This window comes from Natrix helvetica, assembly GCF_964273705.1.
Source record: "Natrix helvetica genome assembly, chromosome: 2".
Taxonomy (NCBI): Eukaryota; Metazoa; Chordata; class Lepidosauria; order Squamata; family Natricidae; genus Natrix; species Natrix helvetica.
This window is the reverse complement of record NC_138552.1, coordinates 103,330,432-103,353,480: the sequence shown is the minus strand read 5'-3', so window position 1 is coordinate 103,353,480 and position 23,049 is coordinate 103,330,432. Positions and strand designations below refer to the sequence as shown.

General features: G+C 39.7%; 1 protein-coding gene across 5 annotated transcripts in view; it reads right to left on the bottom strand.

Annotated features, from left to right (window-relative positions):
* Window positions 1-3,631: 3,631 nt before the first annotated feature.
* GNE (glucosamine (UDP-N-acetyl)-2-epimerase/N-acetylmannosamine kinase) overlaps window positions 3,632-23,049 on the bottom strand; it is a 51,395-nt gene continuing 31,977 nt past the window's right edge. For all 5 annotated transcript variants that reach the window (XM_081944487.1, XM_081944491.1, XM_081944488.1 and 2 more), the window contains 9 exons: window positions 22,453-22,605; window positions 20,005-20,217; window positions 18,166-18,253; window positions 16,072-16,282; window positions 13,766-13,895; window positions 12,542-12,763; window positions 11,421-11,603; window positions 9,659-9,775; window positions 3,632-7,548 (listed from right to left, as the gene is read on the bottom strand). In XM_081944487.1, coding sequence (XP_081800613.1) covers window positions 7,313-7,548; window positions 9,659-9,775; window positions 11,421-11,603; window positions 12,542-12,763; window positions 13,766-13,895; window positions 16,072-16,282; window positions 18,166-18,253; window positions 20,005-20,217; window positions 22,453-22,605 — 1,553 coding nt within the window. In that variant the 3' untranslated portion in view covers window positions 3,632-7,312. The remainder of the gene's footprint in view (window positions 7,549-9,658; window positions 9,776-11,420; window positions 11,604-12,541; window positions 12,764-13,765; window positions 13,896-16,071; window positions 16,283-18,165; window positions 18,254-20,004; window positions 20,218-22,452; window positions 22,606-23,049) is intronic.

The window sequence follows — 23,049 nt, the reverse complement described above, 5'->3', positions numbered from 1 at the left end:
CATGACTTTTTTCCTCTTTGCTAAACTGGCCATGGACATGGCCAGCACGTGATACATCCAGCTTGCAGGCCATGCGTTTTACAGCCCGGGACTAGAAGAATATGTATGGCATTTACCATTAGAGCCAGCAACAAGAACCAAAAGTACGTGTTGAATTTGGAGGAAGAGCTCAAACTTTCATGTAGAAATCTATCCTACTTTGTTTCGCATGAATAACTTTTCACACCCTGTATTTTCAAAACTCATCATTTACAGTAATTCATTACAAATGTTCAGGCAGTGGCTGTTCTCCATAGTGGGGGAAGTAGCATCCAGACTGGGTTGATCTCAACCGCTTATTGATTGGACTGAGTCTGATAAGACTGTTAAGCCATGCCCCTGTTGCTAGGCAGACCCAGCTTTTGACTCAGTCCTTCAATGAGGATGGATGTGTCATAGTAGTTCTCAGAGACATTTGGAATTCATATATATATACATCAATAATTGACTGGAAGTTGTGGATAGTGAGTAGTGCTGGGCTAAATTGTTGAATCCCCATCCAGGGTGGTGGCAGCCTTGCCCTTAGCCCCTCAGGGGTGGCAAACAGCTCCGTTTGGCCCTCACAGCCTAACTGTGACTTGACAGGGCTTCTGCCATTGGGTCAAGTTCAAATGGTTCTGCTCCATACTGTTTTCCTTGGCTGGTACTTGTGACTGAACTTGGAGCGCTAACTCAGTACGGAAAGCAGCTATTCAGATATCTTGCCTTGTCCTGGTGCAGGAGTGCTCCGCCGCTCCTCACAGAGTTGAGTGGCAACTGCGGCTGTCAAAATGGCTGCGGAGCACCAGCGTGTCTTGGATTTGCAAGGCGCTGAATGCAGCGGAGGCTGCTTTAACAAAATTGACTGTTGGAGCCAGGCTGAGGCAGCTTCGCCCAGGAAGACGAGCGAGAGGCTAAATTGAGTGGGGTGGCGTGCGGCCGAGCTCAAAGCAGCCATGCTGCTTCGAAACGCTTGTTTGGTGTGCGCGCTGCAGCTGGAGTGGATTTAGGCGCGACTCACCATTTTGGGGCAATTTCAAGCCACAAATCAAAATGGCGGCCGCCAGCAGCATCGCAGACGCTGAGAGGAGCCAGGTCCTCACTACTGCGGTCACCACCCCACAGGAGTCTTCGGAGGCCCCCGAATCTGGATCTGGGCCCCTGCCAGATGTTTCCCCAAGGGGAGGGGACGGAATGCCCTCAGCAAAACCAAGCATATTTGCAAGTCTACACAAGGCAAGAAAGCCTCCAATTCCAGCTCCAACTTCCCGTGCCAAAAGGATAGGGTGCTTGAACGAATTTATAAAAAGACCAGCAGTAAAAAGGTTTCCTCTTCCCCGGCCTCTGATAAAAGGTCTTCCCTGGGGCAACAGCTTGGGCTCCCTTCCCCTGGGGGAGGGGCAGAGGGGAAAACTTCACTCAACCTCAGAATCCCCATAGACACATTTGGGCTTTGGAGATCGGTTCAAGGATGGCAGCCCCCCCCCCCCCCATACAGCACCACACCACTTGGTCCTTGCCCTGTCCTTGAGTTAATGGAGCCGGTGATTCCATCCACATCAGCAGGGTTTTGTCCTGAGCAGATGTACCCCATGTGCATGCCCAATTTTCAGGACATTATTGCCAATGCCATTCAACAAGGCATAGCAGCTGGGCTGCAGCAAAAACAGGACCATCCTTACAGGGGGAACTCCCCTTAGACTACCAGGAATAGTGGGCATTCCTGCAAAGGATCTTCCTGTGTCTCCTTCTCAGTCACAGGAAGATCAGGAATCAGGATCTGAGGAAGGTGAAATTAGACAGGAAAACCTCTCTGAGGATGAAGGCATTTTCTGGCCTGTTCCAACCATCTCTATTCAAATCCCTTTTATTTAAAGCAAAGGCCTCAGCCAAATTTGGCGACAAACCATGACACAACCGTTCAACCCCAGGGGATATCAGCGGAAACTATTTTTGCTGAACAATTCATCGAAGCTGAGACGGTACCCACTCGAAAGATTTTTGTTGACTTGGTTGAGACACAATGGGTGTCTCCCACTTCGGGCCCAATGCCTAACTCTATTGACAAAATGTTCTTTAACGTAGACAAAGATGTGGCCCAGGTACTTTTACCACCTAGCATAGATGCCCCAGTGACCGCATTGTATACTTCTGCAAATATGCCTGGGGTTCCGGAAGACACTCTAAAACCAGAGGACAAGAAGGCGGACCTCACACTACAACGAGGTCATCAGGCAGCGGCCTGGGCAGTAAGCGGCTACTACCGCTTCCTTTTTTAACCGTTCTTGTCTGCTCTGGTTACAGGATTTACAGCAGCGGGTACCTATCGCGAACATCAGAGCCTACCAGGACATTAACAAATTGGTTGCAGCTGTTCAATTCTCATCGGGTGCCACCTTGTCGGCTGCCAGGTTTGCTTCCAGGGCTATTGCTTCCTCTGTGGCGTCCCACAGATTTGGCCGGGTTCCCCACCCATATTTCGCTGTCTGTTGGGATCTCTGCACCTCCGATGTGTGGGTCCAATCCACTGTTAGCGCAGGGCTCTCCCTCGAATTCCTCTCCAGCCCGGTATCACATAATCACATAAGGGAGGTTTCCTCACTTCTATAGATCTTACTGAGGCATATCTGCATATACCCATCTCTCCCCCTCACAGGCAGTACCTCAGATTTTGCTATCTGGGGCATCATTTTCAGTATAGGGCCTTACCCTTTGGGTTATCATTAGCCCCTCGGGTTTTTACGAATGTATTGGCGGCACTGGCAGCGTACCTCAGACAGGTACCAATATGGCTCCAGTGCTATTTGGATGACATATTGTTACAGTCATCCTCTGCTACCGTAGCCCTTAGAGACTTGGAAGTCACCATGTTGACCCTTCAGGCCCATGGCTTTTCTATTAATCTGGCCAAGAGTCACCTGCAACCTACTATTAGGTTAATTCATCTAGGGGCTTTGATAGACACGGTGTCAGGTACAGTTTTCCTGTCACCTGAGAGACAGTAGAACCTCTACTGTCTTTCAAGGTCACCAGGGAGAGACAGGTGTCCCTAGATACGTTATCCAAGCTTTTGGGTACCATGGTTTCCGCCATAGGCCTTGTTCCCTGGGCGCGCCTGCATACCAGAGACCTTCAATGGTTTCTTTTACCATTTCAGCGAAGGCACATGACCTGCTCCCAGACCAGGGTCACCTTACCGGCAGAAGTATCCCATTCCCTAATATGGTGGCGGTCCCCAGCTATCATCAAAGCGGAATACTTCAGGACTCGACTGACTGATGGTCACAACGGATGCCAGTCTGTTTGGCTGGGGAGCTCATTTCATGGCACAGGGACAATGGAGCCAGGCGGAACTAACTCACATCACCTGGTTGGAACTCAGAACGATCCGCCTAGCTCTGGCAGTTTCGCCATTCTGTCAGTGCCAGGCATATGCTTATTCTCACAGACAACATAGCCACCAGTGCTCATATAAACAGACAGAGAGGGACCAGGTCAAAGTCCCACATGCTGGAGGCCAAGAGACTGTGGTTTTGGGCCGAGAGGAACTTACTATTAATTACCACAGAGCATAAAGTGGGGGTGGCGAACGTACAGGCCACCCGTAGTGGTGGACAATGCAGAGTGGCAGCTGCATCCATCGATCTTTCAGGCAATTGTGGACCTTTTCAGCAGCCAATTGGTTGACCTATTTGCCACACCACTCAATGCTCATCTCCTTCGGTTTTACTCCTGGTTCCCTTCAACGAATGCGGAGGGAGTGGACACCCTCCGCTGCAGTTGGCCTCGGGGACTCCTTTACGCCTTCCCTGTTACCCCCGATTCTGAGGATCATACAGAAGATCATAGGGGAGAGGGTGGAGGTTGTATTGATTGCTCCTCATTGGCCCCGGCAATCTTGATTCGCCGATCTCCAATCGCTCTTGGTGGACAGACCCTGGAGGATCCCTCGGAACATGATCTCCCTCAGCCAGGGGTCACTGGAGCATCTAGACCCTCAGTGGCTCCAGTTGACACCTGGCGCTTGAGCGGAGCATCCTGAGGGAGGACAATAATTCCTCCAGGGTCACAGATTATCCAAGCAGCCCGCAGGCCGTCCACGGAGTGGATCTACAATTTGACCTGGTGTTCATTCTGCTCCTGGTGTGCTGGTAAGAACCTTGATCCTGTACGGGCCACAATTCCACAGGTCTTGGACTTTCTCCAGGCAGGACTGGATAAGGGATTGGCTCCTAATACCATTAGGAGACAAGTATCGGTGATATCTTCGGTGTTGGTTTGCGGCAGGTTACAATCATTAACGCATCCCAAAGTGAAATGATTTCTTAAAGGGGTGTCTAATCTTAAACCGCCCTTGGTACATAGGTACCCTTCTTGGGATTTGCACAAGGTGCTGGATGCTCTTACAAGGTCCCCCTTTAGAACTGTTACAGAAAGTGTCTCTCAGGTTTCTAACCATCAAGGTGGCGTTTTTGGTGGCCATCACCTCCGCTAGGAGGATATCTGAACTGCAGGCTCTGTCAACCATGGATGATCTGTGTATATTTCATCATGACAGAGTGGTTTTACGGCTGGACCCCTCCTTCATAACCAAGGTGTGCTCCTGTTTTCACTGAACCCAAGAACTGGTTCTGCCTAATTTCTGTCCAGACCCATCACACCTTAGAAAGGAAATGGCACATCTTGGATGTGAGGAGGGCCCTAAGAATATACCTTAAGAGGACATTGGCAACTAGAAAATCAGAGGCACTGTTTGTTTCTTTCCAGCTGGTTTCACTAGGAAAAAAGGTTATATCCACCACCATTGGCAGATGGTTGTGAGCCTGCATTGCTTCAGCGTATCAGTCACAGGGGGCTCAGGTTTCAGGGAGGATCACCGCCCATTCTACCAGAAGCGTGGCCACTTTGGCCGCCTGGGCGACTCAAGCCTCTTTGTTGGAGATCTGTAGGGCAGCTACGTGGACGTCTCCTTCCCCCTTTATACAAAAAATACAAATTGGACTCTTGTGTCGGCGGAAGACACTTTTGGATGCAGGGTTCTGCAGTCGGTTCATAGAGAAGGGGCTTCTAATGGACCATGCATAGACCCTCCCAGGGGACACCTCCAGCTTTGGTACATCCCAATCTGGATGCTACTTCCCCCACTATGGAGAAAGGGTGTTAGTCCTTACCTGATATGCCTATTCTCATAATGGGGATGTAGCATCCAGCCCTCCCATAGAGTTCTGATCTTGGCAGAGTGTTACTTGGGTATTAACCTACTTGTTACCAGACGTCATTACAGAATTGAATTTATATCAGACTTTGAAAACTTACCTGGAGAAGATGACACATCGAGTCTGATGGAAGTCCTTCGTCAAAAGCTGGGTCTGCCTAGCAACAGGGGCGTGGTTTAACAGTCTTATCAGACTAAGTCCAATCAATGAACAGATGAGGTCAACCCAGTCTGGATGCTACTTCCCCATTATGAGAATAGGCGTATCAGGCAAGGACCAACACCCTTTTCCCTTATATTATTAGACTAAGGAGTCATAAAATCCTAGCAGAAACTCATTTGTCAAATACCTCTAATTTCTTTTTCCTTCAGTTATATCCAGTTGTGTCTGTCAGTTGAGGAACAGAATTCACAAGTATGACAGATTTTCTGCTGCACAAATTCCAAATTTGATCCGGAGGACTGAGATTTCCTTAGGGCTGATTTGGGAATTTGAAGCACAGAATCACAAAAGAACAAGGAGATACCTTCTTGTTTACCCAGAAATCTAGATAACCCAAAGCATTTAAAGGAGGATTATTTTCCAAATCCCAGTTTACCCTCTAATAAACAAGTTAGAAGTAGCAAAATTTTAAATAGTTCTAATCAAGTATCTTTAATTGATGTTTAGATCCCAAAGTGTTCAAATATAAGGATCAGATGCACTTATACATACTACAAATGAAAGCAGTTACTCTGGTAGATAATAGATTCCTAAAGCAATTCTGTTATTGCTGCTATCCTATCATGCTATTTTTGTTTTAAAACATGTCTTTAAAATAGGAGGGGGGGGGGACCCACATTGGAGGCAAGAGCCTCCAAATTCAAACATAAATGGTCCCCAAGTACTACAACCTTGCACTATTTTCTATGATAACCACATATAAAGAACCGAAAGTTGCCTTAAGCACACTATGAGGTTCGGCATTTGTAGCTTCCAAAATTTCTAATATATGGTCCACTATACTCACTTTCTATATATCTGGGTTTTGTAAGCACAAATCAAATGCCCTTAAGACCACAGTATGTTTTTTTTAAAGTAGGACTTGAGCATAAGTGAGGCTAACAAAAACATGCCTGACAGATTTCTGAAAGCCAGTTTAAATATGGATTTGATTCAAAAAGCAAATGTTTTCTCAAGCTCCAAGCTAACCAGATCTATCTCTTCAGCCAGATATCTAGCAAACTGGATCAATTAATGAAAGCCTAATGACTTGTGCAACTGACTCTTTAATTTCCAAAACATGAAAAACTGACTGAAAACATGAAAAGCAAAGAACATGAAAACAAGGTGGTAGGAATCACAATTCAGAGGAGGTATATAAAATATTACTACTGAGAACTGAGACAAAGCATACATTTTATTCTCTTTTCCATCCTAGCAACATTGTATGTCTCCAAACCTTTGCCTTTTATGGGGTTTCCAGCTGCAGTAACTGCTGGCCAACGTAATTGTCAGTTATGATGATTCTGTAATGCAGTATTTCTGAAGGGCATTTCTGAAAGGGAAGCACTTTGAAACTGAACATGTATCCTAAGAAGATTGTATTCTAATTAATGAACTCATTGATCGTCACATTGTAATGCTGGGCATTTTACCATGAGATGTTTCCAATTTCTTTCCTACAGAGATCATACCTGCCCATGTCTGCAGAGATGGAAATGATTACATATTATCTGTCAGGGATATTTCTTCTTTGCTTAACAAAGGTTACCAAAATTACCACCTACTGAGAAAAACAGTTTGAAAATACATTAGGAAGAAGTACATTCAGTTTTCTTCTTTACAATCTGTAGCTCCCAAGAAGTGTTTAATTTCATTTTGTCTACAAGAGAGTCCTCTTCTGAGCCGTGTTTCTAGTGATATTCCAGCATATAAAAATAGAAATTAAATAAAGGAAGGGTGGATGGGAACAATTTTTATGGTGAGATTTCCATAAAGCCATATGAAACAACGAAAAACCCCAACATCAGTAGGAAATAATTTTTCCTGTTACGAACTTCATAAGGATTTCTATTTATTCCCCATATACTATATATTTAGTATATCCTGCGTGTTGTATAATCCAGAACCATGCTAGCAGCTCCAAGCAGTGCAGGATCACTTAGGTCTGAGACAACCACATTCACTGTTTGGACAGAAAATAACGCTCGCTGACGGATCACATCTCTGACAACATTGACATAATGACTTGCCAAGACACCAGAAAGTATAACCAGAGAAGGACTTATGGTGTGCAGAACATTAACAATTCCAAGGCCCAGGGCTGTTCCTGCTGTGAGGGGGGGAAACAAAGAAAATGTCAGTTAGGAAGGACATAAGAACAGGAGTTATATAAGAAAGAGACTCTTTTCCGATAGAAGAGAATATTTGCAGCTCAAGGTTGAACTGTGGGGTCGTTGGTGTTCTCTGAGCCTGGTGCTTTTCTTGCAGATGTTTCATTACCAAACTAGGCAACATCTTCAGTGCTAGAACATCTTTTCGTTACCTACTTTGTTAATGAAATGTCTGCAAGAAGCTCCTTATTATATGCTAGTCTTTCCATCTGAGTTCTTGCCAGATATTGGAACCAAAGCACCCATCTTGCTTTTGCCAATGCTGGCAAGGAATTCTTGGAAATGTACTAATCCCAACATGCTGGTATATGGCTACATTTTTTTCCCCTCACTATCTTCTCTAATTGAACAGAATGTGCAGGACTCTTATTGGTAAGAGAACCATAAATGAGCGGCTGCCTCTTTCATACCACTTTCAACTGTCCCAAATAAAGCAATTGTCTACATTATGTGACTACATTCTGAGTAACATAACAGCTTAACTAATTGCGATAAAAACAATTTATTATGGAATATACTCCAAAACATTACAGAAGTTTTGTATCTTCATTGACTATTTTTGAGAACTACTAACAATTAAAAAAAAAATACTGTATGCTGTCATGAAAGGAAAAAAAATAGAGAAAAAGTCCTAGAACTCCTGTGGAGTTTCAAAGTATGATTTCACTGATAAAAATTGTTTCATGACAGTCAGATAATATGCCTGTACAATCCAAATTCCTGTTTTCCATTGTCTGTTAAACCATCAAATCTGGACACTAGAGATAGGACATACATGGGTGAGGGTGTAACTGAAACTTTCAGAGAGGCCTGAAGAAAAGGAAAAGAATAGGTTTGAGTAGTAACGACCACAGTGGTCATAATGGTGTGGGGCCGGGTTGGTGCCTTGCAGTCAGTTTTGCCTCCCAAGAAATTCCTGCAATTTTTCTGGCAACATTTTCAGAATTGGCCTGTGGCAAGTATCTTCCTAAGGTTGTGAGAGGGATTGGCCTGAATTTATCAGCCAGCTTTGTGTTTAAGGCAGGACTAGAATTCATGGCTCCCAACTCCTATCACAATGCCAATAATCCTTATATTAGTGGCTCTCAGTAATATTAATAATGCTCTAACTTTAAAGAAAAAGTGTTTCCATTTATTATTTGGATTAGATTATAGAACTGTTGCTTTAGGCACAAATATAATTTTCTTAAAATTGGATTGAGTCTATTTTCATAGGAGCTATCAAAGAAAGAAGCTATCAAACATGGTTTCTACTATATTCAGATTACATAAACAGGTTTCAGCAAAACCTCTTTTAAGTTTTCAAGGATTATGATTCTATGCTAGCAAGTATGCTTCAAAATTTAAATGAGGGCTTGTCCTCCAAAGAAATGGAAATTAAGACTGCTCTCCATTCATAAAAAGGCTTCTTTTCCTATTCTACTGATAAGACTTCTTCCATTAACAGGAGAATACTAGCTGAATACTCGCCAGGCAGCTTGGTTTTACGGTATTGAGATGCTCTAAGTTGTAGAGGTTAAAGTGGTCATCTTGTTCTACCAAAGAAGCAACATGTTTTGCCTTAATAAAACACTTGATGTTACCCCAAAGCCTCAAGTGTCACCCCAAACTGCTGGAAAAAGCTTTGTTCATCTGTTAAACAAATGCAACTAGAACAAGCTTTATAAACAAGTGAAGCAATACAAAGTAATCAATTTAGTTTCAAATATAGAAGTGCAAGCAGGGTTACAAAGAACCACTTTCACAGGGTGATTCTGGTGGACTGCTAGCACAGTAAAATAACCTATCAAAGCTTTACACAATTGTATTTAAGGTGATTCTCTGCACTTCTAACTATATTTTTTCACTTCTATTCCTCCTTATCTTGCCTGGTCTATTTTTTTCTTCTCTTTGTATTTCCAAAGGAAAGTTAAAATGATTATTGGGAGAACGATAAGGCCTATTTTTGGTATTGTTTTATAACAGAAGCAAACAAGGATGATGCTACAGCAATATTTACCACTAGCCAATATTCCAACAAAGATTTCAGTCTTAGGCTTGTATTTTTACCTGTTCTAACAATATTGTCAGCTTTTGAGTTTCCTAGTTTAGCTGCCTGAATAAGATGTGCAGCAGTTATTGTATCTTCTTTTTTCATAGACATATCTCCAATCAATAATGAATCCTCTGTTTGGAGAGAAAAAATGGAAGAAAGCAGAATTAGTAATTAAGAGGCAAAACAGAGAATGCTGATTATTATATTTTACCAATCATTTAAAAAAATTAATAAAGAATCTAATCTATCTATGTCATACAATAAAATTAGCTTTTTCTGTATCTGGAAGTTTTATCTCTATTTTCTGGCATAAAATCTCACTGGCTTCCTACAGATGTAAAATGATTCCACATAAATATGTAGCAGGAAACAGTGGAATAGACCTAATCTATTGTTGCTTTTTTAACCAGCAAACTGACTAAGCAATGCAAATGCAGATTTAACCCTCACTTTCCTAATGCTGGATTTTATCTCCATTAAGTTCTTAGAAAGTTCTTAAATTCGCATGGGCAAGGAAATCCACTTTCTTTTTTCGCTTTTTACATTCACAAATGTAATTTTTTATTAATGCAATTGCCTATAAATTCACGTACTGTACTCCTATCCACATATAATACATTTTCTTAAGATTTTTTTATAATAGTAAAATGTAATATAACTTAAACTTAAAGAATGAAGAATAGAAAAGAGTAAACAGTGCAAAAAAATGAGAAAAGTAAAAATATAATAAAGAAAAATATATAATGACACCTTCATCTCAGCAACTATAAACAAATTTAGTGATTCTCCACTACCTCTGAAGTTACATTTATTTCTTTATCCCATACCTTATCTATCATCTATGAAAAAAAAACATCATCTTTTCAAGCTTGATATCAGCAGAAAGTACATGAAAGTAGCTAGAAGTAACAACATACTTTGTTCTAACTTTGATGAAAAAAACAACTTTATTTTTCTTCCTTTTACTTTAATCTTTAGTTCATTCAAATACTGCCATAGCATTTGATTTCTCTTCATTTTTTCTTTGTCCCATCACCAAGAGTTCTTCAAGGCTTTAAGAAGCCTCTTAAAATCCTACTTCAATAAAATCCTTCTAAATCCAAAACACTCTCTTGGTTTGTAGTTTGTATTTCTCTTTTAAATTTTAAAATCTCAAACAATTTCTGTTGTAGATCCGGTAAGAGATCCTTTTCTAAATCATTAACTTTCCCTGTTGATTGTAAATCCACTTCTGATACTAATCTCCATCTTGCCAGATGAAGTTTGTTCTACATCTGACATTTCTTCATAGAAACAGACATCATTACTTTGTTGATACTGTGGCTACTATTTAAGTCCATCCTTTCAAAGTCTCCCTTCAGTATTTTTATTGACCAAATGTTTTGCACCATCCACTGGCCTTTATATCTTTATTTAAAATCTTTAGTCCCCTCTAGTGTCCAGTTTTTGAAATCATGAAATTGTTCATCTATGTTATGTCTTATACAGTATAAACCAAGAGATCTATTTCCTGCAAGATGATATTTGTAGTTTATAATTAATTTTAGATCAGTGTGGATATTGGCATGCTAGTAGATTTGCTTTTCAGTTAAACTTCCATTAATTAATTTGGCTTTGGGAAACAAAGTTAACCCATGTAAAAGCAGGAGTATGCATTCTGCTACCTTAATTAATAAACGGCAGCTATTAAATGCCAAATGTATGTGAACTTTTTTTAGGCTGCTTATGCACACCCTGCTACTGAACATGGCTATAAACAACAGGCACCTTACTTACCATCATGTAATTTCTTAGCTTCTCTCTGCAAAGCTATTCCAGAAGCATATGCCTCTATGCAGCCATGGTTCCCACACAGGCACTCGGGTCCATCCATTGCTACCACAATGTGCCCAAGCTCAGCAGCACAAAAAGAACTACCGTGAATTAATTCATTTTGATGAATGATTCCACCACCAATACCTGAAAGGAAAAACATCAGGACATTGTTGCTGACCTCTGAAGATAAGAAAATATATAGCTTTCCAAAGGATTCCTTTATCATAGGCTAATATAACACCACACTTTATTGGCAGACTTTATTTGAGTGATTCAGTGTTTGATGGTGCTTGGTCCATCCAATTTATTTTTCAATTTATCACCCTTGCTCCCATCTTCGCTTGGTTCACTCTTTGATACTCTTCAGTTTGTTTGTTTATCCAATGCTCCATTTATCCAGTTTTTCCTCCTTTCCCCCTCCTCTTCATAACATTATACTCTTAATACAAATAATAAAATAATTTTTTATTGAAAGTCAGTAATTATTCAATTGAACTTTTTAAACTGACAGAGAAGAGTGCTATGAAGTGTTGCTACTGTAAAAACAGTGTAACTTGAAAACACCATTTTTACATTTCAAATATCTGAATTTCTTTTAATAATGAATTGATATTCCTGGAAATATAATTACTATATGCATTGTTAACCTTTTAATCTTTGTATGCTATACAATGAGAAAGAGGGTATCTTTTCCCCCCCTGATTTATACTCTAGAATTGGAAATGAATCATGAGAAACCTTCTTTGACTGACACAAGGTGCAGTGGAGGAGCTATTCCAAAGCCAAGGATTTAGCAGATCAGGTGGTCACTGCTCAGTAATTTGCATCAGTTTAAATCTGATAAAATAACACAACACATAAATTTCCTATTATTTGCACTAATCTCAATTCCCGGCCCAAATCTGACATTCCCTGTAGTTTAAGGGTATTTAATCATGTACCCAACAGCTGGATAGAGATTACAGCCATTTACACATGATCTATTACAATAAGTATAACATTTGAATAAGTACAAGATGGAATTATTACTTGATTCCAACCAAGACTGAAAACTGCTTTCGGGAGTTTGAGGAAATCGATACCTGTGCCAGTGATAACGGTTATAAAGTCTTCCACTCCTTTCCCGTGTCCAAATTTTCTTTCTGCTAAAGCTGCACAGTTGCCATCATTATCCACCCAGACTGGCAAATGTAGGGCATCTGATATTGGTGTCCGCAAGTCAACAGCGTTCCACTCTTGAATAATTTTTGTGGAATGAAGAACAACACCTTCTCGGGGATCTACTCTTCCACCGGTAGAAATGCCTGAGGCACACAGCATATATCAAGTTATATGAAGAACAGAACGCTATTAATTCTAGCATTTTAAAAAAAATCCAAAATGAAGCTTTGTTAAATGTTAGTTTCTCATTCGGGAAAAAAAAAAACTGAACAACTTCCTTCAACAACGAAACAACTAAGTGCAGCAGACATGTTTTACATTACTTTTAATTGTAAAAAGAATTCTTCAATAAACCCCCAAATAAGTAAAGAACTGTTGCCATGTGGTAACTCAAGCCACCATTTGCTGTTTAAATGTGCATTATTTAATAAGATGCAGAGAGACATTGTCTGAATTCCCATATATCCTGTTCAAAAAATGCAAGACAGTATCACACAAAAAATACGAGACAGGACAAAATCTTCAAAAATTTAGAGGGTAACAGCTGTCCTACTTATTTCAATCTTACTCTTGATGCTCAATCAATGCCTTTTCTGCCTATTATAATTTTGAGGGGGAAAGCATAATCAAAGACTATATATACAATTTCTACTTACCTACGAAAGTACAACTTATTATGAAACATACAGTATATGGCATGGGACTTGAAGATGTTATTTATTTATTGTCTCTGGATCAGGTTTTGACTCCGGGAGAATGCCTGGAGAAGCCCCTGCAGTTTTCTTGGGAAGCTTTTTCAGAAGTATTTTGTCAATGCCTCCTTCCTAGAACTAAGACAGAGTGACTGGACTAAAGTCACCCAGCTGGCTTTATGCCTAAGGCAGGGCTAGAACTCTCAAGTCTCCCAGTTTCTAGCCTGGTGCCTTAACAACTCCACCAAACTAGCTCTCTGAGAACTATATGCCAGTTTCAATATATTAATTCATTCTGCAGTCTATAAACACCAAGATTCCTGTTTGTAAAATTCAGCACTTAGCAAACAATTCCTTTTATTATATTTGAAATGCACAACAACATTAAGGCACAATGGTTTAATTCTTGCCTTCATTTCACAAAGCAAAAAATATGATGCTTATTAAACTTACCTACACCCAGAATTCTGCAATTCAGGTCTACTGCTTCTGAGGCAGCTTCTATACACATCTTAAGAATCAATTCTATTCTATCCTCATAAGTTTTAGGGTTCAGTTGAATGTATTTCTTAACAATTTCACCCTAAGAGAAGAGAAAAGCCCATCAAGCTCTTATTTTGAGGACATCAAATACAGCAGAGTTATAGACTATGTGCCATCAAGCCATTGTCAATTCTTATTGACCGGTCAGAATCAAAACTGAAGAGATGAGACACGCATTCCATGCAGAAAGCAAAAACATGTTGCATACAGGTAGCCCTCAGCTTACAATCCTGTAGAGTGACCATTTGAAATTATAGCGGCACTGGAAAAAGTGACTTATCACTGTTTTTCACACTTACGACCATTACAGCATCCCCATGGTTATATGATCCCATTTCAGGCATTTGGCAACCAGCATGTATTTATGATGATTACAGTGACCTGGGACCATGTGATCACCATTTGTAATCTTCCCAGTGGTTTCCAACAAGCAAAGTCAATGGGGGAAGCAGGAGTCGTTTTAAGGCTTCAACAACTGCAATGATTCACTTAACCATTGTGGTAAAAAAATGTTGTTAAAATGTAACAACTGTCTTATTTAGCAATGGCTAATTTGGGCTTCATTGTGGTCGTTAGTCGAGGGCTAACTATATGAAAAAAGAAGTCTTCGCATGTGGGTCTGCAGATTCCTAGCCAGACAAACCACATGCCCAACCTCAATCTCATCTTATTGTTTTACCTGCAAAGGGGATGAGTATGATTAATCCCTTTTGCAACAAGAAAGGAACAATGTAGGACAATCCTGGTTTAAGATGTCTTTTTAAAATTAATTAAATTAAATTAATCCTATCAGTTAAAAATGAATGAAGCAAGAATCTTAAGGGGACAGACATCCTGTTCTTAGCAGGCCTAAACTTTATAGATGGTACTATTAAAAAAGAGTTCCATTACACTCTGTTACAGTGAAGAGAAAAATGACTGCTAAACAATGCCCATCAACTGCAATTTTTACAATGCATGTTAAAAACAATTTATTCAGTTCCAATGCTACGACATGGGAGTCCAAGACCACACTGTGAGTAGCAATGCAAAACAGAATTCATACCCAGCTACTATTTTTTTAAAATTCTTCATACTTTACATAGCCCACACTGTTTTTTCTGAATCAGGCTAAATCTACATATAATAGATCTTCATTTGGTTTTAGAGCACTGTTTCACTTAAACCAATTCATCTAATGTGTACATTGCACTACAGTGTAATGGAGTACTTGAAAATTGGAATTATTTAGTTGCATTTGTATTCCACCTGTTATCCAGGACTTCTTGATATGGGGTCTAGTCTCATTTTACCTCCACAACAACAGGGGTAGGTTAGGTTGAAAGATAGTGAATGGGATTTAATCACTTTGCATACTGAACACCAAAACATATGTTATATATTTTTTAGAATATTTTATTTTATAGAAAATTGATATTGATCAGTATTCATTGGAACATTGTGTTATATTCTACATATTTTGTCTTTTCTTCCTCCAATTTCTGGTATCAGAGGGTTCCCCCCCCCCCCCCACTGAATATGTATTTATTACCAACATGCTACCCTCTTACAAGAAGCTGCCACATTTTAGTAAGACGGCATGCAGGAATCGGGTGCATTTAAAAATTATTATACCAACGTATTTATTGGAGTATAAGAAGCACCTTTTTCCCTCAAAAATGAGGCTGAAAATCTGGGTGCGTCTTATACACTGAATACAGCATTTTTTGCCTCCCGAAACCCTGTCCCCTTCACCAAAATGGCTGTGCACAGCCTCTAAGAAGCTTTGAGAGAGCTCCTGGGGGGTGGGGAGGGCAGAAATGAGCAAAAAACGGCCAATTTTTTGCTCAATTTTACCCCCCCCCAGCCCCCAGGAGCACTGTATAAGTTTCCTAAGGGCTATCCATGCCCTTTTTAAAATGAAAAACAAGCCCGTTTTTTTTTAAATGGCACCCTTTTTTGCTCTTTTTTCCCGCCCCCCCCCCCCCGGAGCACTCTGCAAGCTCCCTAAAGGCTATTCATGCCTTTTTTGGAGGGGGGGAAATGGGCCCGTTTTCACGAAAAACAGGGCCGTTTTTAGGGCGTTTGCGGAGTGCAAAAACTTTTTTTTTAATTTTCCTCTTCAAAATTTTACTGCGTCTTATACTCCGAAAAATACGGTACTTAAAATTGTAAGTGTGTTGTTCTCAGCAAGACACCTCCCTGTGGATATGTAAACCATTCTGATTTATAATTACCTTCATGCTGACAATTGCTACTCGGAGATTCGTTCCACCCAGATCCACTGCCAGTGCACTCTGGGTTTCTAAGATATGATCAATATCTTGGGAAATGTTTTCTTTTACAGTGGGGAAGCAGAATTTCTTTTGAAGCGGTTCCTCAAGATCAATAGATTTAAGGAACTTCAGAATTCTTGGAACAGCATTTCCATCACCATATATTTTTGAACTGTAACATCACATGGAAGAAATTATAACATTTTAAAACAGAAGGAAAGTATCTTACAAGGCAAAGCTATACATTCAGATTGTGAGTACACTAAGAGAGATGCCAGGAGGGATAAATCTTGAAAAAGTTATTTAAAAATTGTCCATGAATATATTTACAACATTGAGCTAGGAATGCTCAGCATGGTGCTGGGATAATTATTAAGACAGAAATTAATGCTTGTATTTATTTTCATTGGAGAGGAAGACATGTGCCCTGCTATCTTTCCGCAAGTGCCTAAAGACCTGGCCTTTTTACTATATCCAAAAGGATCGGTTTCCAAGTAAATGTGCAGAGAATTGCTATCTTACTGTTTAATTTTAATATTAATAGAGCCATGGTAGCATTAATAATCTGTGTACCTTTTTGTCAGCTAATCAGCTTGGCTTATATCTGATAATAATAGTATATTTGCTTTTTTTCTTGTTATTCGGTATCTGTCCTGCAAATTCTAAATTAAGTATCAATGCACAGATTAATGGCAACATATGTATAACTTGGTTCTTAATTTAACTTGTTTATTTATCCCACACTAAGGTGTCCTCAAAGAGAAAGAACCCCAGTTCATCTGAAGGAAGTTTCAAGAAGCAAAGGAAAGAAAATTGTAAACGCAGTTGTGATAACATGATTTTTCACTTAGAACCACTTTATTTAATGACCAAATTGCCGGAACCAATTGTTGGCACTAAATGAGGACTACCTATGATTGTGAGCCTAAATAGAAAAAGTTATCTACCTTAGGATGCCAAGTGCATGGCATAAACTACATCAATAATTCTAAAATCACACTTTATTCATCCTACTGTCAGACAGCAGTCACAAATTCTTGGGGCTGTCTATTACCAAGGGAAATTAAATCAGAGAAGTTCTGAACTATAGGTCATATATTGTTATGCAACACAAATTTCTAACTTTTCTATTACAACCTTTTAAATTTGTTACGGTAATTATTGTACACTTAACTTTTATTTTTATTACAAATAAATAATAACAATTAGTATCTGACCGTAAAGAAACTGTAAGTTGTCAATGCCAGATCATAACCATTCACCAATCAAGAGTTAATATGCCATAATTTCATGGCTACCTTAAGGGTGTCCATAAAAACAAATATACCACCATATATATGTTTGTAATAAAATACAAAGCCAGCAAAAAAGATTGGCAATCTGTAAAATGACTGCAGGGGAGAAAATTGCCCATTTGTAAAGTGTTGCCATAGCAGACATAACCAGTTACAAAGCCCAGATTTACCAAATGCTTTTTGCCATTCCTACAAGCTTCTTTTACTGAACAATATTCATTATTAGCTGGACAAGTAGATTCATTTCCATACAAAATGCAGCCATACGTCAATTTTATTATCTAAGATAGAGCTCATGGATCACATCTGGGTTATAAGAGTCTTCTTAAAAAATCAAGATGGGGCTAGAAACTAGTGTTCTGTAGGATGCCAGCTAATTGTTTTAATATAAAAAATATTGAGGTCAGCAGGGAATCTGGGATTTGCCAAGGGAAGTATCTATGGACACAATCTTCTCTCCATCCTTTATGTTTCAGGGCAAAAAAAAACAGGCAAGCATTTTTTAAAAATGCATGGTAGTAGTAAATCTGAAGCAAACAGATATACATCAGCGAAATGAATTATGCAAACTGTCATTTACGCCGTAGGACAGCATTTTTTAATACAAAGGTAACATTTAGTTTATCACACAACTGCTTTCCCGATGCCTTGTATTAGCCTCTTTGTAATAAAATGATGTTCTAAAACGTTTGCAACATATAGTAATATTTTCTCTTGGTACCTTAGTTTTTCTTATACTCGCTTGTATGGCTTTACTCACCAAGGGTATTGTTTCCCAAACTGGATGTGCAAAGCTCGAAGTATCTTGTCTTGGGAATCAGCATCCCGCACGTGAAGGACATTCTCGCCTCGAAAAAAGCAAACACCCCCAGAACATTAAATATCATGTTAGAAGAAACTGAACTTAAAATGAAACGTACTTGCTTAATAGAAAAGAACTGAATGCTGGACAAAAAAAAATAGTATAAAAATCCGACTTTTTTACTTTTGCATTGCAGCAAATGTTAGCATAATTATTTAAACAATTAAATGTCCTAAACATCATTTTGTATTTAAATTATTGTTAGTTGTCTTGATTTCTTGGTTGGATAACTAATAAAACAAATTACACCTGCGTTCTGGTTTTCATATACGTTGACAAGATGATTATTTTAAAATATCATCTGCAGGGCTGAATGAATAAAAGGGTATATTCATATAAAACACAAAAAATAAAATGCATGTTGCTTTTATTTTGGTTGATGGACAAGTAATAATAAACATTAAAAATATAAGCCTGCTTATTTGATCCCTTAACTGCACAAAGCAAATTACCCAAAGAAGTGCACTGGGAAAGAATCATACAAGTAAATAGGCTCCCTGTTTCACAGGAAGAGAAAAATAAACACAGAAAAGGAAATATTTCCTCTAATTTTACCTTGCTTGTCTTCTTGATTATAAATTACAATTTTAATCAGCCCCCTGTTCAAGCCAGAAAATGTTTTGCTCCCATTGAGATACAGTGGTAATAACTGCCCACCCCTGCCCCTCAATTTCCATCAATAAATTGAGCGAGATTTCTCCCTTCCAATTTTCAAATTCTCCATTTCCCTTGCAGCTTTAGCAGTTTGACAAAGAGAGGAGAATGACAACTGAATTCAGGAACTAAATACTACTGGAAGTCTTCACTTAGGCCTCATGTTGTACTATCCAATCAACCATCATTCTTTAGCCACCTGACAATTGGAGCTTACTCCTCTATGTTACTCTCTGCTGCTAAAGTTGCAGGACATAATCATAAATCCTACAACACAAAACCATGTACATCTGCACCAGCATACATTTACTCGACAAACATGGAAATGCCGAGTTCTAAGAGACAGATTAAGTGCAATGTGGAAATTAGCCTGAACACCAACAACATTTTGGCTCGCGGCTGAGAACTTTGTTTTGTCATATTCAGGAAGAAAGCTTCTTTCCTATACTGCCTAGGAAATGTTAACTACAAATAGTCCTTGACTTACAGCCATTTGTTTAGAAGATTGTTCAAAGTTACAACAATGGGACTTCCAACCAGTCCTCACACTTTCAACCGCCACAGCATCCCCATGGTCACATGACCAACATTTTGGAGCTTGTTAGTCGGCATGTATTTACAATGGTTGCACTGTCCTGGGGATCATATGATCACCATTTGCCACCTTCGTAGTAGCTTCTGAAAAGCAATGTCAATGGGGGAAATCCAGATTTGCTTAACCACATGATTCTCTTAACAGCTACCGTGATTCGCTTAAGAACCATGACAAAAAAGGTTATAAAATCAGGCATAATTCACTGAATAACTGTCTTGATTAGCCATGGAGATTCTGGTCCCAACTGCGGTCATAAATTGCCAACTATCTACCGGGTATCAATTCTACATAAACAATAGCTTTCAGTTTGTCACATACTTCTCTCCACCTTACAGATTTCAAGTTCCAGTTAAGAGCATGACTATAATAATGTTATCTCTAGTATGAAAAATGCATGTTCTTCCTTAGTCTCACTAAAGAATTTGACACTGCTACAGAAAGTTTTCAATTAAAACAAAGAAACCCAGTGCTAGGCTGTTTTTAAATACCTGTTTCTCTCCCTATCTGACGGGTTCCAAGATTGATGACAGGCGTTCCAAATGCTCCAACTTCTCGTACACCACAGCTGCTGTTCCCAATCATGCAGCCTGCATGAGCCAATAGCTGAATGAACTGGTCGAAGGGAACATTTTTTACTGCACGGAAATTTGGATGATGTTCAATACCTTTCTTCCTCATTACCCGAACCATTTCTTTGCTCCCTAGGATAAAAAAAGACAATAAGACTTTTAATGTATTTTGAATAAGCATAAGAGGACTATGAAGGTTTACAGAAATTATTACAAGCCACTTTGCATAATGAAATCCGAGGTTAATCTGATCAATCATTGTAATTCCTTTTCAAGATGATCTTTATATCAGGGTTCCAAGAAATACACCCATAATAAATAGAACTCCGAGGCAGGTAGATTCCTCAAAGAACTGGTTTATTGGATATATCAGTGTTGAACCTTTTCGGCACCGAGTGCCGAAGAAGGAGCGCACATATGTGTGCCGGAAACCATAAGAGCTTCTGCCCGTTGCGCATGCGCACGCCAGGAAGATGATCTTCCAGTTTTCAGCACTGGCCAGATGGTCTTCGAGTGCGCATGCATGCCAGAAACCGGAAGACTGGGTGGCTGGTGCGCATACACACACCGGAAACCAGAACATCATCTTCCCGGCATGCACATGCGCACGCGGCGCTGTTCTTCCAGTTTCCAGCGCTCCTGTGCATGTGAAGACCAACTGGCCGCCATGCCAGAACCCAAAAGAGCAATGGGCAACGGCTCGTGTGTCCAGAAAGATGGCTCTGTGTGCCATTTCTGGCACATGTGCCATAGGTTTGCAATCACGTGGATATATCATATTGGCACTGGCTGGTGAAAACCGACTCTGAATATTTCCATGGTTTTCACCTAATTAAAAGTAAAAGGTTTCCCCCTTCCCCAAATAATCAGTCACATGGTCCAATCATCGATCTTCCAGTTGCCTGGTAACTTCGCTCCTCCGACCACCTGTGGGAACGTCCTTGGTTCCCAAGAGAAAGCACCATATTTTTCGGAGTATAAGAAGCACCAGAGTATAAGACGCACCAAGATTTTGAAGAGACAAAAACGGGCCTGTTTTTATTTTTAAAAAGGGTATAAATAGCCTTTAGGAGGCTTATGGAGTATTCCTGGGGGCTGGTGGGGGCAAAACTGAGCAAAAAACGGCCCATTTTTCGCTCATTTCTGCCCTCCCCAGCCCCAGGAGCACTCTGAAAGCCTCCTAAAAGCTATGCATGGCCATTTTGGTGAAGGGGGCAGGGTTTTGGAATGCAGAAAATGCTGTATTCAGTGTATAAGACGCACCCAGATTTTCAGCCTCTTTTTTGAGGGAAAAAAGGTGCGTCTTATCCTATAATCTGAAAAATACGGTATTTTGTTTTGGCTACAAACCCCATCTATCTCTATTCCCCCCTCCCTATTCTTCAGCTCAAGTATGGCAACACTAAAGCTCAGAAAATGGCCTTGCTCAGACCAGCTTCTAGGTTGACACTTTATGTACCACATTCTGCATATTTGTGTAAGAAATGTCTGACTACATGGGCAGAAAAAAAGGCTTCCACTTAATTCAAGTCTATTTTTAGCTTTCAAAAAGGCATTCGTTTCTAAAAATCTCCAGTGTAAATATGAAGCAACCCAACAGATACAGAATTGGGATCTGCCAGATAGTCTTATTCCTGGATTAGTTACTAATCATATATTCGACATCAAAATAAAAATTAAAGAGAATGAATGTGACTTAGATTTGGAATTAAATCTCTCTTTTATGAGCAAAACAAATGTGGGCTTAAAGATGATTCAAACTTTAGATGGGGAACACAACACTTCATTTTACATAAAAGTGGATAGAAATCTGGGGAAGTTTTATAAAGGTTCAGAGGACAGAAAGGAAGTTGAATGGTCTTGAATATTCATTAGAGACAGTTGTCGCTTAACGATTACTTGTTCAGTGACATTTGAATTACGATGGTGCTGAATAAGCAGTACTTATGAACTGTCTTCAAAGCCCCAACCACTACAGCATCCCTGTGGCCATGTGATCACGGCCTGGAGGCTTGGCAATGCAATATCTCACAGTCACACAATTACCATTTGCAACCTTCACTGCCAGCTTCCACAAGTAAAGTCTTGGTAGGGGAAACTACCAGGATTTAATAACAGTGCAGGATTTGCTTAATAACATCAATTTGAAGTCCCAGAACTGCTGTCACTAAGCACCACAATCATGTGAATTGCACTTTGCAACCACATTGCTTAGTGGTCCTAAGTATTGGTGATAATCAAGGATACCTGTATTTGTGTCAAAGAAGTGAAAGGATAATAATTATAGCACTATCACTTAAATTTTATGCATATTTTTACATTTCTAATACAGTACGTTAACATATTCATAACAGTCCAATCACTCACCTGCATCAATATTTGGGAATAAAATCAAAGTCCTCTTGTTATAAGAGATGAGGGCATCCAAAGTCAGTTCAAACATCTTTACAGAATGTTTTATGTCTGTGGTCACAGGATGCTGTAAAGCGATTATATACTCTTTTGGCTTCACGTCTTCACCTGTGAAAACAGAGTAAATGTACTGTATGCATGCATACATACTTAAAAAGCAAAACTGAGTTACAAAAAAACAGTAAGCACAGCATTCATTTAAAGACTACGGTGTTCTCTTAATGACATTCAGAAAAAACAGTTGTAATGTCAAATCTGGTCACGTGATGCCTCAATTTATGACCACAGTCCTAATTCTGCACTCAATTACAATTGTAGGTTGAGGACAATCTGTAATAAGATCCCCTTTTCACATTCTAATGTGAAAAGTACACTGATAAAATTAATCTAGACTTCTGTTCCATGGTGCAGCTGTGGAATTTATATATTATAAATTCTAATATATAATCCAAAACCAAACATTTTTGGTACATCAAACCAAATTGTAACTACCAACTATAATGGCAAACCCCCACAGGCGTCAGATAAATCTCTTTTGGTTATGTGCCTGGG